The 16,701-nt window shown below is 43.5% G+C and overlaps 1 protein-coding gene across 1 annotated transcript in view; it reads left to right on the forward strand.

Annotated features, from left to right (window-relative positions):
- The window catches only part of AJUBA (ajuba LIM protein), a 591,811-nt gene extending 577,451 nt beyond the window's left edge, over positions 1-14,360 (forward strand). The window contains exon 8 of the mRNA XM_044058647.1: positions 12,933-14,360. Within this exon, the coding sequence (XP_043914582.1) occupies positions 12,933-13,058 (126 nt within the window). The 3' untranslated portion in view covers positions 13,059-14,360. The remainder of the gene's footprint in view (positions 1-12,932) is intronic.
- The last annotated feature ends 2,341 nt before the right edge of the window (positions 14,361-16,701 follow it).

Here is a 16,701-nt window from a genome sequence, read left to right on the forward strand (position 1 = left end):
GATAGCACACTGCATCCATTTCTGCTACAAACAGCATGGCAAGCTTCCCCCCAAGGGGGTCAGAACACACTCCACCAGAGCAGCCTCCACCTCTGCAGCTTTCCTCAGAGTAGTCCCCACCAGGGACATCCTGGAGGCTGCCACCTGGACATCTGTTCATACTTTTACCAAGCATTACCACCTGCCTCTCTTCTCTAAATCCGGGGCAGGGTTTGCCTCTGCAGTTTTGCAAGGCATGCTAGCCAGCCCCTAGCTTTCTGGACTGCCTCCACCCATTTTCCTCAACTTTATGAATCTACCCAAATGTGATGACTGCAACAGTGAAACACGACAAACATAGTACAGTTGTGTACCTACCATAAATGTAGATGTTCGAGTGTATTCACTGTTGCAGTCCTGGTTTCCCTCCCTCCATCCCCCTTTCTCTTTTTCTTTTTTCCTTGTTGTTCCCTTTTCCTTACAAGGGACATATTGGTATTTATTTTCCACTGGTGGGGTACTTCCACCAGAACCTGGCCTTCTACGTTGGGGGTTCTGACTAGTTACTGCAGGAAAAACTGATGTAATGGCGTTGGATGCCTTCCTTTATAGCACTGACAAGCTGACGTCAGTCCTCAAGTGACAGCAACCGACGCAGAAATAGTAAGTCTATGGTATTCGGGCCTGGCAGGGATAACCCAAATGTGATGACTGCAACAGGAATACACTCGAACATTTACAGTTATAATAAGTGTACACAACTGTACTTTTCCAGGATCCTGGTGCAGGTCCTCCCTTATGAAGGGGGATAATCATTGCATTCCTCATTTCACATGACACAAAGCCTGTTTTAAGACTTTAATTAAATAATGACTCTAGGGGTCCTGATAAGTTATATTTTAGACAATTCAAGAGGTATCCGGGGATGTTTTTGTAGCCCATTGAGACCATGTTTTTGGTTTTAGTGAGTGCAGCCAATACATGCTTCCTCGTTAGAGCTGGAGGGGTTATGTTTGAGGGAATTTTTGAGGGGATGGTTGGGGGTAAGATGGGGTAAAATTGGAACTGAATTTGTCCACTAACAGGTTTGCTATATCATCAGGCTCAGTGAATGTGGCACCATTAACCACCAGTTCAGCACATTGCTGTGTGCTGTCTTTGAGGTTTCTGACATAGCTGTAGAAGGCTATATGGTTGTCGTTCACCTGCGAGGCTATCTTAACCTCAAAGCTGGCATTACTTGACCTAATTAGCTCTCTTAGTTGCCTGTTTACTTTGATGAGAGAGTTTCTATTTGTATAGGAATTACCCTTCCTGATTTTCGACATATTTCCTTTTTCTTTTGCTGTGTATCCTGTTTAATTTGGGTTGCCTCCAGGGTGGTTTGTTTCTAGGGCTAGTCTTGAGCTTACTTCTGGTAGGTACAGCAGCTTCTATGCAGCAAATGAGTATGGTTTGAATACAGTTTCTGAGAGCAGTTCAGCATAGACTGCTGTGATGTCCTTCCATTTCATTGTTGCAGTATTCATTACAATATGGATCCCCTGCCAAGGGTGGCCTGACATCTGGCCAGTATACCAAAGCCTTTATGTTGCTTTAAGGTATGCCGTACATCACACATATGCTCCTTGCTTAGCGTAGGACATAAAGGTGATGTTTGGATGAACCATCCTCAGAACTTCTTTGATACCAGTCTGAACACCCATTCCGTTCTTGGTTCACCAAGCCATTTCAGGTAAGTGCCCCATTGAGGTTTTTTGATCTTATCTTTTCTTTTGTATTGTTGCTTGTGGGGTTTCATGTCATCCAAGAAGGGTAAATGATAATGTGAGAGACCAGAGTGCCCATAAACAGCAGTGCTTATTTTTCTCTGTGCTTCCCATGACCATACCCATTCAGTTTGTCAGGCCTTTGTTCCTAAGACTCTCCGTAGTCATCTTTCTTCCTTGGCTTTGTATTTGGAGAGTCAATGTCTTAAGTTTTTAGGTAAAGTTACAGTGGAAGGAAAGTACAGTTTTGTACCTACCATAAATGTAGATGTTCGAGTGCTCATACAGGTGCAGTCATTACAGATGGGTTATCCTGCCGTCAGGCGGGTCCTCGGTCGGCCGAATTCCAAAGTCTAGGTCCGGCGTTGGTTGTCGTCGCTTCTTCCCTGACATCAGTGCGGCAGGGGTATAAAAGAGGCAGCCGACGCCATCTTCTTCAGTTTTTCTTGTCCCAGATGTCAGGTGCCCCCAGAAGGAAGGCAAAACATAAATTTATGTAATCATGCAATATAGAATAATCAAAAAACAGTAGTTGCAAGCAAATACACCATAAAAGAATACCCCAAATAGGTTGTATGAGAAGGTGTTTGTCATAAGGCCTGTCCTAAGAGGGGACGGAGGGGGGGTAACCTGGACTGCAGCTTTATGAGCACTCGAACATCTACATTTATGATAGGTACAAAACTGTACTATGTTCATCGTGCATACAGCTGCAGTCATTACAGATGGGAAGAATCCCAAAGCTAAGTAGGGGTGGCAGGCACTAAGTGGAGCTAGGAGGAGCAAGGATGCCCCGCAAGACTGCTGTGGCAAATCCCACTCTAGATTTAGAGTATAGTGGAAGGTGATAGTGTTTGGAGAAAGTGTGCACTGAACTCCAAGTGGCTGCTTCCAAAATGTCCTTGGTAGGAACCCCCCTGAGGAAAGCTGCAGAGGTAGCTGTGGCCCTGGTGGAGTGGGATCTGATGCTTGTAGGCACAGTTTTTCCATGAAATGAGTAACAAAAGCGTATGCAGTGGGCTATCCATTTTGAGATTGTCTGTTTGGAGATAGCCTTTCCTTGAGCACCTGTAGCATAGGACAAAAAGAGTTGCTTGGATTTCCTGAATGGCTTTGTCCTGTCCAAGTAATAACGAAGTTGTCTGTGAATGTCCAAGGAATATAGTAGTCTTTCCACTTTGTTTTGTGGATTAGGATAAAAGGTAGGTAAGTGGATAGTCTGATTCAAAGCTACACTGGATACTACCTTTGGCATAAAGTTAGGGTTGGTTCGTAAGGAAACTCTGTCCCGATGGAAAATGATGAAAGGTTGCACAGCCATGAGGGCCTGTAGCTCCGAAACTCTGCGTGCTGAGGTGATAGCCAGAAGGAAGGCTGTTTTCCATGACAAGTATTGTAGTTCTGTTGAAGCAGCTGGCTCGAAGGGAGGAAGGGTCAGCTTTTCCAATACGAAGTTGAGGTCCCAAGCAGGGACTGGTGGTTTCCTTGGGGGTTTTATATTCTTTGCCCCTCTAAGGAACTGTCTTAAGAGAGGATGAGAGAATAAAGGAGGATCTGTGTTGTATTGTGCAGAAATGGCTGAAGCGTGGATCTTGATGGAGAAGGAAAGTCCATTGTTTAACATCTCAGCTAGGTACTGTAAAATTTGAAGTAAATTTATTACGCAAGGATTCTGGCCCTTTTCTTGATTCCAGGCACAAAATCGTTTCCATTTGGCGGAATAGGCTTTTCTAGTAGAAGGTCTTCTGGCCTCCAAGATGACATCCTGCACCTCCTTGGAGAGGAGGGTCTGTTGGGAAATCAAGGAATTCTCCATGCAGCTAGATTTAGGGTTTTGAGCTGGCTGTGAAGAGTCTTGTAGTTGTGCTGGGACAACAGAAGAGGGACTAGAGGTAGGATCCATGGTGGGGAATGTGTCAGGCTCTTCAGGAGCGGATACCAGTGTTGTCTTGGCCAGTCTGGAGCAATGAGAATCATTTTCGGCCTCTCTGCTCTGGCTTTTAATAGAACTTTGGGCAGCAGAGGAAGAGGCAGAAAGGCATAGACTGTCAATGTTGTCCAACTGAAAGAAAGTGCGTCCACTTTCCAGGCCTGTGGATGATAGGTCCTCGAACAAAATTTTTTCAACTGGTAATTTCTGTGGGTAGCAAAGAGATCTATGTCTGGCTGTCCCCATGCCCGAGTTATCTTTGTGAAAACTTGAGGATGCAACTTCCATTCGTGTGGATCTGTCATATTTCTGCTTAGGCTGTCTGCCAGTGTGTTTTCCTTCCCTGGCAGGAATTGTGCCTGTAGTTGAATTTGCAATTCCAGTGCTGTATTCCATAGGGTCATGGCTTGCCTGCACAGGGGGTATGAATGAGTTTCCCCCTGTTTGTTTATGTACCACATCACTGTGGTGTTGTCTGTCCTTATCAATAGCTGGCCTGGATGCAGTAGGTCTTTGAAGGCCATAATAGCATTTTGCACGGCTAGCATTTCCTTTTGGTTGATGTGTAGGTGCTTCTCTTTTTGGGACCATTTTCCCTGAATGCACTGATCTGTCATGTGTGCTCCCTAGGCGTAGTCTGAGGCGTCCGTTGTGATGATTTGAGTTGCTTGAGGTACACAGAAAGGGAGACCTATGTTTCTTTGGCATGCTTGAGCCCACCACAGAAATTCCTTTTGAAGGCATGGAATGAGTGGTATAATTGTTTCCAAGCTGTGGCTGTGTTGAGACCATAAGTTTTTTAGATACCATTGAAGTTTCCTCATATGCAGCTTTGCACATGGGATTAGTAGGATGCAAGATGCCATGAATCCCAGAGCCTGCAGGACTTTCCTTGCAGTCAGCCTGGTGAAGGTTGCCATTTTGCTGTAGTATTGAGATAGTTGCCCTTGTTTGTCTGGCGTGAGGTAGGCCATCTGGGTGGTTGTATTCAAGCTGGCACCCAGGAAAATTATTTGCTGAGAGGGTATTAGTTTTGATTTCTTTTTGTTGACTGTGTATCCCAGAAAGTTCAACAGTTTTATTACAAACGCCAGGTGTTTCAGAAGTATGTCCTTGCTGTCCGCTTGGATCAGGCAGTCGTCCAGATATGGGTAGATTTGTATTCCTTGTAGTCTGCAGAAGGCGATTACTGATGCCAGGCATTTCGTAAACACTCTGGGCGCAGTAGATAAGCCAAAGGGCAATGCAGAGAATTGATAATGGGTTGAACCTGCAAGAAATCTAAGGTATCTTCTGCAATCTTGTCTGATAGGGACATGCAGGTATGCCTCCTTGAGGTCCAATGTTACCAGCCAAGACTCCTTGCCCAACATGGGAAGAAGCTGCTGTAATGTGAGCATCTTGAATTTTGGTACCTGTAAATATGTGTTTAGGATGGATAGGTCTCCAATCTTTGTCTTTCCTTGGTACCAGGAATAGTCTGGAATAAAACCCTTGACCTTGTTCTTTTGCAGGTACCTCTTGAATCGCTTTCATGTCCACAAGAGCTGAAATTTGTTTTTGTGCCTCTGCCCTTTGATTTTGTGGCAGGTTTGGCATGCCTCTCATTTTTGGAAGGGTGTGAAAGTGGAACCTGTAGCCTCTGTCTATAATGTCCAGAATCCATTTGTCTTTTGTAACAATATGCCAATTTTTTGAGAATAATGCCAGTTTTCCGCCCAAAGGTGCTGCCATTAAAGCTTTGCTTGGCAGGTAAAGGGGGAAGTCATTGTGTCTGTTTTCTAAATGACTGTGATCTATCTTCTCCACCTCTTGAGGTTGGTGCTTGCCACTGTCTGGCTCTGAAAGATCCTTGAGGTTGCCCTCTACCCCTTGGGCGTCTGTATCTGCCCCTTTGAGGTCTGTCTGTGGCTGGAAAGGACCAATTTTTTGAAGGCCAGTTTCTGCTGAAACGTGGAGGTTGTACCTGCAGGAAATCTTTCACTGTTTGCATTGATTTCGCTTTTTCCTCCATTTTCTTTAGTACCTCCTCAGCTTTAACACCAAACAGTACATCTTTTTGAAGAGGTGCATCCAATAATTTAGCTTTGACATGATCTGGTAAGGCTTGCTCTTTGAGCCAAGCATGTCTACGTATAACAGACCTCGTAACAGCAGCTCTGCATGAGGCCTCTAAAGCATCAAAACCACACTTCCAGGTATGTTTACCCACTTGCTCTGCACCATGCAACAGATCCTGCAACTCTTTTAAATCTGGTTGTTCTGGTTGTGTCATTTTGCTTTTCAACTGAGATAACAAAAACTGTTGATACTTTAACATATGGAACTGACAGTTTAATGCCCTCATGGTCAAAGTGGCCGAGGTATACACCTTTTTCCCCCACCTTTCTAAAGCTCTGGAATCTCTCTCTGAAGGTAATGGGTTTTTAGCAGTAGAGGCCTTAATTCCCTTGGGACCCTGTGAAATAGTTTCTGGGTCAGCAGTGTGGCTTTTGTATAGGAAATGGTGTGAATCAGGAACCCGGTAATACCTGTCTGGTTTAACAGGAGCTGGAGGCAAAGAATCTGGATTAAGGCTGGCTTCTGTGTACCCATCATCCAATATATCTAAAACAGGAGGGATAACCAGGGGCCTATGCTGGGGGAGCAAAAGAAAATCCCTGAGCCTTTTCTTGGAATCTGAGTAATCTTGGCATTCCCAGTGAAAGTGTTCCCTCAATGTATCTAGGGTTTCCCCAAAAGAGTAGTCCTCAGGGGGGGAGACAGAGGGAATAGACTCCTCTGCATCAGAGTCTTCGAAAGGAGACTAGGCATAATCCTGGTCCTCAGAATGTTCAGAGGTAATAGAGGCTTGATCTGAGGAAGGGTAGTCTTCCTCTAATCTGGGCCTTTTGTCAGAGGGGGGTTGAGAACCCCTGATAAGAGTAATCAAATCCTCAGCCATTTTGAGCATCTGTTTTTTAGGCATGGGGCCTTGAGAGGGGGTTTGAGGTCCCTGTTTTTTGGTTTTCATGGCTGCTTTAGATTTAGTGAAAGCTTTAATAGAGAAGGAGGAAGGCCTGAAGACACCTTGAGAAATGGCAGGCCTGTCTAAACTCTGAGTTTCCCCGCCAAGAGTGGCGTCGGTATCTGTAGTAGGAATGGGGACCGAGGAGCCTGCGACCTCGGGTACTGAAGACACCAGTAATGTTGTGTCATCGGTACTCAGGGGCTGCGTAGGCGCCTCGCTGAGAACCGGAGAACCAGTAGTTGGCCTTAGCGTGGTGTCAGTAGTCGTTGCGGACCTCGTATGTCTGTCCTTATCTTTGCGTCTTTTACTCAAAACTGGAGTCGGAGTATCCGACGACATAATATAATTAAATTGTTTACCAAAACAGTGAAGGGCGAACTCCGCCCGGTGCTTAATAGTGCGCTTGTTGAATCTAGCACAAAAACGGCAGGCCGAGACGTCATGGTCTGGGCCTAAGCAAGGTATACAGAAAGAGTGAAAATCCTTATGCAGTATTTGCTTCCCACATGAAATGCAATTATTAACTTTGACATCGGTCTGAGGCAAGAAAAGTTTCCCCAACGGGGTACTTAGCTTTCAAGAAGACTTCGGCTGAAATATTTTCGTAAATCTCAGGAGCTGGCCGACCAGCACTTGCGAACTGCTTCTGCTTCGGGCACCGTGCGGCAAGAAAGACTGGAGAAGATGGCGTCAGCTGCCTCTTTTATACCCCTGCCGCACTGACGTCAGGGAAGAAGCGACGACAACCGACGCCGGACCTAGACTTTGGAATTTGGCCGACTGAGGACTCACCTGATGGCAGGATAACCCATCTGTAATGACTGCAGCTGTATGCACGATGAACATCTTCCTGCTCTGAGGGACAGCTGTCTGTGAAAAAGGCCAATAAGTCAGGTCTGACTCTTCTGCTGTGCAGCTTCCACTGGACATCTCTCACAAGGCTAGTGAAAGTCTGGAGGATTGCTCGGCTTTGCCTTTGAATTTTCCTGCAGTGACTGTTTTGGAGGACGGCATGGATACAACCTTATGCACATCCTTTGAGGCCTTGCAGATGCCCACTTCAGATGTTCAGGGAGAACAGTGGCCAATTATTTCTGAGGGGCCTAGGGGTGTACCTCAGATTTTGGTCAGGGAGGAAGTTCGGACTACTATTATTGAATGCTATCCAGGGTCGGAACCTTCTGAGTTTTATACGTCCCCTAAATGAAAAAGACTAAGTACATTTCTTCTGCTCCTAAGGACCTGCAGAGTGAATTGCAGAAATTTACTCAGAGGTTGTTTAATGCTTTGAGAAACCTCCTCATGGAGTCTCTGTTCCAGCCACTACTTGGTCCTCCACTCCCCTTAAAAGACCCACAAAACAGGATTCCTCTGAGGAGGAGGTGGATTCAGATGAGGAATCCCTTGCTTATTCATCTCAAATTCTCACTGCTTTAGACTGTGAGACTGAGGAATAGGAATCTACTAGTCCTGACACTCCTTTCAAGGAAATTTCTTTTGGGGGTACAGTCTCCAAAATGATGGAGTTTTTTAAATGGGATTGTGTCTAGGTTTCTGAGGTACAAAAGAGGCATTACAACCTTCTGCAGATGGACTCTCCTAGACCTTCTGCTGTTCCTCCTGTTTTGTTGGATGCTTTTTCTACTGCATCTAAGGCTCCTGATTTCCAGCCCCCTGCTTCCAAGAAACCTTACAGGTTTTATAGGGTGCCTGAGAACTATAAATTTCTATATAGGTGCCCTTCTGCTGACCTATCTGTGGTGTCTGTGGCATATGACAAGATATCTCAGTTGCTGCCTTGTACTAAGTTACTTCCTTCTGATAAACACAGCAGAACTATGGAAAGGCTAGGTAAGAAGGTTTATACCTCTGCTACCTTAGCTTTTAGTGCTGTCAGTTATCAGATCCATATGTCCAAGTACATTTTGGCTCTTCTTTCCCAAGCCTGTCAGGTAAATTCCGATCTCCCAGACTATGAATGGAAGAATTCTGTTCTTTCTCGGTTAGGGACTTCCTCTCAGGTGGCTTGCCATTCCATTGTGTAGTTATGATGCAGCATATGCTTCCTCTAGGGCTGCTGCATTTGGTTCTGTGATGGGAAGATATTCCTGGCATCAGCTTCACTCTTTGCCTGATGATGTTAAGGCTAAGTTGATGGATTCTTCTCTAGACAACAAACACTTGTTTGATGAAGCTGCTGCTGATTTGTTTAAGTCTCTTCAGGATAAGAACAAGGCCTTGCAGGAACTTAAACATGTTTTTGTTTCTCCTATGCCTAAATTTCAGAGAAATTACCTCAGTAAGCCAGCCTGTGTTTGTAGGCAGTCTTATCCTCCCCCAAGGGTAAGAAGGTTGGGAAACAGGCTCCTCCTACTAACGCTACCCAAACTTCTCTGCCATAGAAATCTCCCTTTCTTGACAAACCAGGTGCTGTCTTGACTATCCTGTTCTTCTCAGCCACATTCCTCTTTCTCTTCGTCTCTCCCTTTCTCTTCCCATTTGGTTAAAGATTACTCAGGATGCCTGTGTTCTGTCCATTATCCACCTCGAGTATTTCATGGTTTGGAAATCTCTTCTCCCTTTTATGGACATTCCTCAGCCCCCTCAGGAACAGTAGCCTTTCTATCCAGGGGTGCTTTGGGATCTCTTGACCCAGGAAACTATTCAGGAAGATCCAGTTTCTCTTTTGTGACCAGGAAAGAGGGCACTTGGAGACCTATTCTGGACCACTCTCATCTAAACATTTTTCTGCAGGCCACCTCTTTTCAAATGTTGTCCCTTCAGACTTTGTTCCCTCTTCCTGTTCCTCAGGCTTATCTAATGTCTCTGGACCTCAAAAATGTTTATCTTCATATCCCAATTCATCCCCTTTTCAGGATGTTTTTACACTTTTGTTTTGATTCCAGGCATTTTTTTGTTCTCTGCCTTGCCCTTTGGCCTTTCTACTGTCCCAAGGGTGTTCACCAAATGCCTGATTCATGTGATTGCTTTTTGTAGGCTAAGGGTGATCCAAGTCTTTCCCTGTTTCAGGCATCCTCTCCAGAGACTTTGTTGCAAAATCTTCATTTTACAGTCTGTCTTCTGCAGAGCCTGGGGTACACTATAAATTTCAAAAAGTCCTTTCTGACTCCTCAGGATCACGTCTTTCTGGGGTGCAGAATACAGACTATTCCTTTGTTGGCTTCCCTACCTTGTCCCAAGGCCCTAACTCTCATTTCCCTTTTCAATCCCTTTCTCTTGACCTCAGTAACTGCAAGGGAATTTCTGAGAGCTCTGGGGTTCATGGCTTCCACCATTCCTGTGCTCCCTTTTGCCAAACTCAGTTTGGCTTCAGCATTCTCATTCCCTCAGATATTTAGTTAATCCTTTTCCATGTCTCAAGCAGGAACTTTGGTGATGGATTCAGCAGTTGACTCTCAATCCAGGGCTCTCTTTTATCCACCTCTTCCCTATCAGAAGCTGCTCACAGACGCATCAGATATGGGATGAGGAGCAACCTTTGGTTCCCTAAAGGTGCAAGCAGTCTGGTCGCCACATCAACATCAAGGAGATGAGATCTCCTCTGCTGGTTCTTCAAGCCTTTCATCCTTCCTTCTCCGCAGGACCTCTCAAGGTGTTTGCAGACAGCACCACAGTGATGTGGTATGTCAACAAACAAGGGGGAACAAGGTCTTATCTTCTTTGGCAGTTAGAACTCCTAGTGTGGGAACCAGCTATCCAGTATCAAGTGACTCTTCAGACAGTTTACATTCCTCCAGGTCAAAACATTGTGGCAGACTCTCTGAACAGGTCTATAACTCAGTCCCACAAATGGATTACACCCTCTCTTTTTCTTGGAAGGGGATGTTTCTTTATATTTTCCCTCATTCTAAAAGTCCTGTTCAAAATACAACAGGATGCTCCCAAAATCTTGTTGGTGACCATCTTTTTTGGCCAAGATAGCATTGGTTCTCTCTCCTGCATTTAGCCAGGGGCACTCATCACAAGTTACCTCACAGGGTGGAGCTACTTACACAAGACAAGGGATCTCTCATCCATCCCCACTTGTCCATTCTTCAGCTGACACTGTGGGTGATAGGATTCTGATTCCATAGAGACACCTTTTTCCTAAGGATGTACTTAGGGTCCTCCAGGAGGCCAGGAAACTCACTACTAGGAAATCCTACTTATCCAAATGGAAGAGGTTTTCTGTTTGGTGTCTTTCTCGTAACCAGGATTCACTTTCTGTGGATGCTTCTTTGGTTATCTCTTATCTGTGTGAATTGCTCAATACTGGGTTGGCTTATTCTTTTGTTAAGGCGCACTTAGCTGTTTCTGCTTGGCTGCCTTTATCACCTCCAAATGTTCCTACATATTAGGCCTCCTAGGAAGCCTGTTTGTCCTCCCTGGGATCTTAATTTTGTTTTAGAAAAACTGACCCAGGCTTCTTTTGAGTCTGCAGCTTCTGCTTCCTTGCAGTATTCCTCTTGGAAGACTGTTCTTCTGTTAGCCCTTACTTCTGCCAGATGGGTGTCTGAGCTTCAAGACGTTATGGCTTGTCCTCCTTTTTGGTGTTTCATAAGGACAGGGTATCCCTTCCTACTAATCCTTCTTTTATGCCCAAGGTGGTGGCGCTGTGGTAGCGTTGTCGCCTCACAGTAAGACGTCCTGTTCGATTCTCAGCTAGAGCGTCTTCTGTGTGGAGACATGCGTGAATGGGCGTACCTTTGTTGAAGGTTGTGCGTCAGGGCTGGCAACTCAGCACATAAAAATCTACTGCCAATCATTAGCGGACCGGAGTTCCGCTGTGGCGACCCCTAACCGGGAAAAGCCGAAAGACACAACATGCCCAAGGTGGTGAATGAGTTGCCCCTTAATCAGTCTGTTCATTTGCCCACTTTTTCCCCTCTCCACAATCTGTCAGTGAGAAGGTGCCCCACACATTGGATTTGCATGGAGAACTCCGATTTTATTTAGATAAGACTAAGACTTTTTGTAAATCTGATCAGCTCTTTGTTTTTTTTTTTCATCCTAGGCTCTTAGGACAGACTGTCTCCAAGCAAACTGTCTCTTCTTGGATTTTTAAAGCTATTTCTTTGTGTTATTCCCTTCATGGAACTAATCTAAGTGGGCGGCGAAAGCCAACACATTCTGGCTAGGCTTATAAATGCCTTTGGGCAGATAGCCTAGTACCTACATATGGTAAGAGCCTTCCTTCTGTTAAGGCTCATTCTACTAGAGCTGTGGCTTCTTCAGGTGCTTTTTTCAAGTGTTTGGATCTTTGTTGTTTAATGCTATATGACATATGTTAGTCTATGTTTGCGTTGTGTACTGTGTGAGGTGGGTGTTGTGTGCATGGTTTCAGCAACCTGTTGTGAATTTGAATGCAAGAGTTTTGCCTCCAGTGTAAGTACACCTCTCGCATATTGTGTCTGCTTCTTTAAGGATTAAGTGGTTGTCAGTAAACATGAGACATTTGCTACATTGTCTCAAGATGCCCATATCCACCAGGCTGGCTACAGAGAAGTTAGCAAATTGCATATCCGTACTGTACAGTCCTTTGATTTGTGAGCTACAAGGAAGGTGGTGTATTGGGTTAGAAGGCAATTAAGGATACTTTATTGGAACAGATACTGCTAAACTACTGAATTCTACTAACGTTAATGTTTACACAATACTGAATTTGACTACATCGGTAGGCATTGCCGCTTGACTCCCAATTAGCTGCATTATTCTAATGTGCTAATAAACTAGATTGGTCCTTTGTCCATAACCAGTTATTTTTTGTTTGCAATTATTGCAAAATGGAATTCACCTCTGGAGATTTCATTTTCAGGGTGGTCAGTTCCTTGTTACAGCATTCTCAAACAACAAGTAATGTCATGGCTACGATCAAGATCAAGAATAAACACTGTTTATTCACATTCTCACTTAATGACACATACGCTGCTCTTATGAAGTTCTGAACTTGATCCAAATTCTACACTTTCATCTAGGCTTAACAGCTACATATTAATTAGCCTTCTTTGATGCTGCTAACAGAACTGAAAATGATTAATAGTGTTTAGTATTTTGTTATACCTTTTTGTTTTAAATTATTGCATATTTACATTAGTGTCAAATTATAGTTCACTTTGCTCTTGCATTTTATTTCCTTTGGGTTGTGTCTGAAAGCATCATGATGCTTGCCAGGTACCATATATTAAGTAAAATAAATATATGCTTATTATATTTTAATATACTGGTTTTATTTTTCTCTCCTCAGGACTGTGGTATGCAGTTAAGTGATGAGGAAGGTTGTCAATGTTTTCCCCTTGATGGTCATCTGCTGTGTCATAACTGTCACATCTGTCGTATCACTGCAACCAAGACTCCACTGACCTACATTTAATGGTGCAACAGGCATGTACAGGCTGATATTTTCTCTCCTTGACCCCATCTTCCCAAGAACAGGATGGTACCTCAACATCTAATGTCTTTGGGCAATTGGGAGAACAGAGGGTTTGTGGACTGCATATTGGTAATCCCAAAATGTTAAGACTAAAGGCAGAGGAGTGCACTCGTGACCTTTCAACCATGCTGACTACTATACGTTCCCTTTTTGGGTGTAGACATTTTCATTCCAGAGGGAATTCCTTCCAACACAGAGTAAAAGGGAGGGACTGAAAACCGAAAGACTTGTATTCCAAGTACTGCACTTTTTTGTTGTAGATTTGCAGTGTACATTTTATATATCTTTTTATTTTATTTTGTTAAATTGAGAAAAAAAAACTACATGACTGAAGCTCATGGCTTTTGCTGGATGTTTGCTGTTATTTTCTGAGAGGGCCTGTTTCACAGCACAGTAAGTCAAGGTTCCTTTGGCATATTAAACTGTGTGTGAACACTGTGCAGCATGGGAGTTATGTTTATGTAGGGAAGGCTGTTCAATCTACAGAAGTACATAATGAAAGCCTTCACACTGCAGACCCATGCATTCATCATAAGAGCTGTCACAGGTGAAGATACTGAATGCGTTATTGCAGATGAACAGTTTGTGGCTTCTTGCTGGATGTCAAGAACAGCACTTTAAAAACAGGCAGCTAGAACCGTATGCTGCCTCTCTCTGTATTTTTCAGTCAGCACCAAACATTCCATAATTCTTTTGAGGACTTGAGACTTTTTGTAGTTATACTGTTTGGAGCAGGGTGGCGTTAAAAAGTTATGATGTGTATAGATGGCTTTGTATAACTTTATTTTTTAGGCAGTCTTTTTTTTTTTTTTTATTTAATTTTAGAGGAGTTTTGGCCAGGAAGAGAGTCCAACTGAAGCTTCTTTCTGTGTATGTGTGGTCTTGGAGACATGATGGTGTATGTAATGTGCAAACACCAGTGGTGAGTTTCTTACCTAGGCCTACTGGATGATGGGGTTTACAGTTATGTGGCCTGATCACTAGTCTGTACTACTGTTTTCTTATCCATAGATACTGATCAGCTATTCAGAGTATATGGCCAACTAACCACAGTTTGTTTTGAATGCAAGGCCATGAAATGTGATGTCATTATTTATTTATTTCTACACTGCCAATTAGTTAAAGAGAATCATTTCAGTATGAACTTTCATGTAAAAGCTCTGCCATTTTGTGATGTGCCACAATTTTCAGAACAAACTGTCAACCGAGACTCACTTAAAAATAAACTAAACCTAAAATTCACTCATGTCTTATGTGCATCACATAGTACTGCAGTAACAGTGGCACAAAATATTAACAGTATTCTGTAATGAAGCAGCAGATTGTATTATGCAAGGTTCTGAAAAAAAAACAGATGAGGATTTGTCATACTTGTTGTACGGTAACATATATCCTTGTCCCTCAGACTCATCCCATGCATTGAGAGAAAGCAGGAGGAATAGGCTGAAAGGGAAAATCCATGTTCATATAGCATTGCCTTAAGACTATCCTCACTAGTAGCTGGGACCATCCTTCTATGCAGTCAATTTTTTCCCAGCATGCTCATTTTATGCAGCTGCATGTCACAACATCGGGCTGTGCAGTAGGGCATTACATACAGACCCCATGTTTACTCTTTTTTTGCTGCTTTTACACTGCAGATCCTAATGTATATGTTACAGAGTTCAATGCCTAAAGGAGTTAAGCCATCAAATTGTTCATGTGTCTGCTGGATCACAAACCAGGACCAGCACGGGCATTGTCTGTATTGTTTGGAAGAGAAGTATTATGCAGAGAGTGCCACAAGTGTGTGTCTGACCATGCAAAGGAGACCCTCTTACCTTACACCTTGATTTTCTGAGAAAATGCTGGCAGATGAGGCTGCCAGAAGGAAGTCCTCCTTTAGTCCCTAGCCTATTCTGGGGCATCATTAGTAGATTGAGCATACAACAAAAGCTCTATATGAAAGGATTTCAGTCCCTTTCAAAATAATACAATTCTCTGAAGAAAACTGAGCAAAGGAGAATTTTTTTCTTCAAATTATTAAAGCTTATGTTGGCATAAGAACTTCTGAAAGAGATTGAAATGCTTTCCTATAGAGCTTCTGCCAATAAATAATGGTTCATTTTAGCAGAAACCCAGCACCACTCTCACTTTGGATTTTTTTCTTTCGTCCTGTTGGTGGACGTTAGGCTGCCTAGGTTGATTTGACTTGATTTGGGACCTGTGATTTTTAGATCAAGGATACATAGAGAAGGCATCAGTCAGTCCCTTCATTGGAAGCGAGTCCATTGTTAAGATGGCCTCCTGCTTTACATCTGCAATGGGCTTAAGTACTTGCTCATCTTCAACTTCTGCAGACACCCTGGCAGCCACCCATAACAAGAATTTTCCCTGACTGTCAGCATCTTATTATTTAAGGGGGTGTGTGTCTCTTTCCTTTTGTGGAGGAAATGGAAGAGTCTCATAAAGAAAGACAGTGAGACTTCCCCTTCCACAAATCACCTGATTGACCCCTCCATTGGATAAATCTTGAGGATCATGAATTACACCATGGACTGGTCTGAAATGCACCCCCCCCCATCCTTCTTCCTTAGAAACATTCAAATGAGTGTCTAGAGAAAATGAGGTGGAGTCCTGCTAAATTCCTCTTTAAAGTCTATGCTTAAGGATGTCCTCTGTGTAATATGAAATCACTCAGATGCTGCTCATTTTGCTCCAACAAAGACAGGTGCTTTGTGCAAGGCCTTAGCTGAGTGGAGTGCGCTCCTGACCTCGAGCAGACTGTTTCATGCCTTTAGTGCATGCCAGGGCCCAAAGACCATAGCATTTCAAAACCTTATCACCTAACAAGGAGTGCAAAGCACTGGATAAGACAGACAAGGTGATGTGCTTGTGAACCACAGTGATGTTTTAGTTCATTCATCTTTCTATTTCACCTGTCTTGTTTCCATTTCTCCCTACCGGATCAGGCTGTGGAAAACTTTTGGCTTGTCCCTAAGACATGGGGGGTGAAGAGATGGAGCCTGCTCACATTTCCAAGCTGGAGTTTGGGGGGAGGAGTGTTGTGGAGGTAATGTCAAAATGAATGCCGAGTTTCAGAGGAGGGCTAAGGAGGTATATTAAATGAGCAGTGCAAAGAACTGAAAGCAGATAATGGAAAGGGACAGAAAGAAATCTGTTCAAGAAGATCATTATATCAACTTTGCTAAAAGAGAAAGGAGGGATGTAACAGAAGCAGAAGAGGTGGCAGGAATATACAGGACTACATAAGAACTCTAACATCACTAATACATAAGATATGTTCTCTGATGTAGAGCCAGACATTCTGGAGAATTAAGTTAACTGTGCCTTAGACAGCCTCGCTGTTAACAAAAAGACAGGAATCGATGGAATTACATCTCATTTATGTATAAACTTGCAAAAGGATGTTGTTAGTGTTGCTTGGAATCTGTCAGTAAAATTGTAAAAACATGACACTAGCCATTAGATTGGAACAGGTCAGTTAATATTCCAGTTCCAGGAAAAAAGAGCAGTGCTAAAAAGTGTTTTACGTTATTGGACAATTGCATTTGTTATTACATGTTAGTATGGTCATACTCGA

This window comes from Protopterus annectens, chromosome 16.part0 (assembly GCF_019279795.1).
Source record: "Protopterus annectens isolate FY-2018-M chromosome 16.part0, PAN1.0, whole genome shotgun sequence".
Classification (NCBI taxonomy): domain Eukaryota; kingdom Metazoa; phylum Chordata; order Ceratodontiformes; family Protopteridae; genus Protopterus; species Protopterus annectens.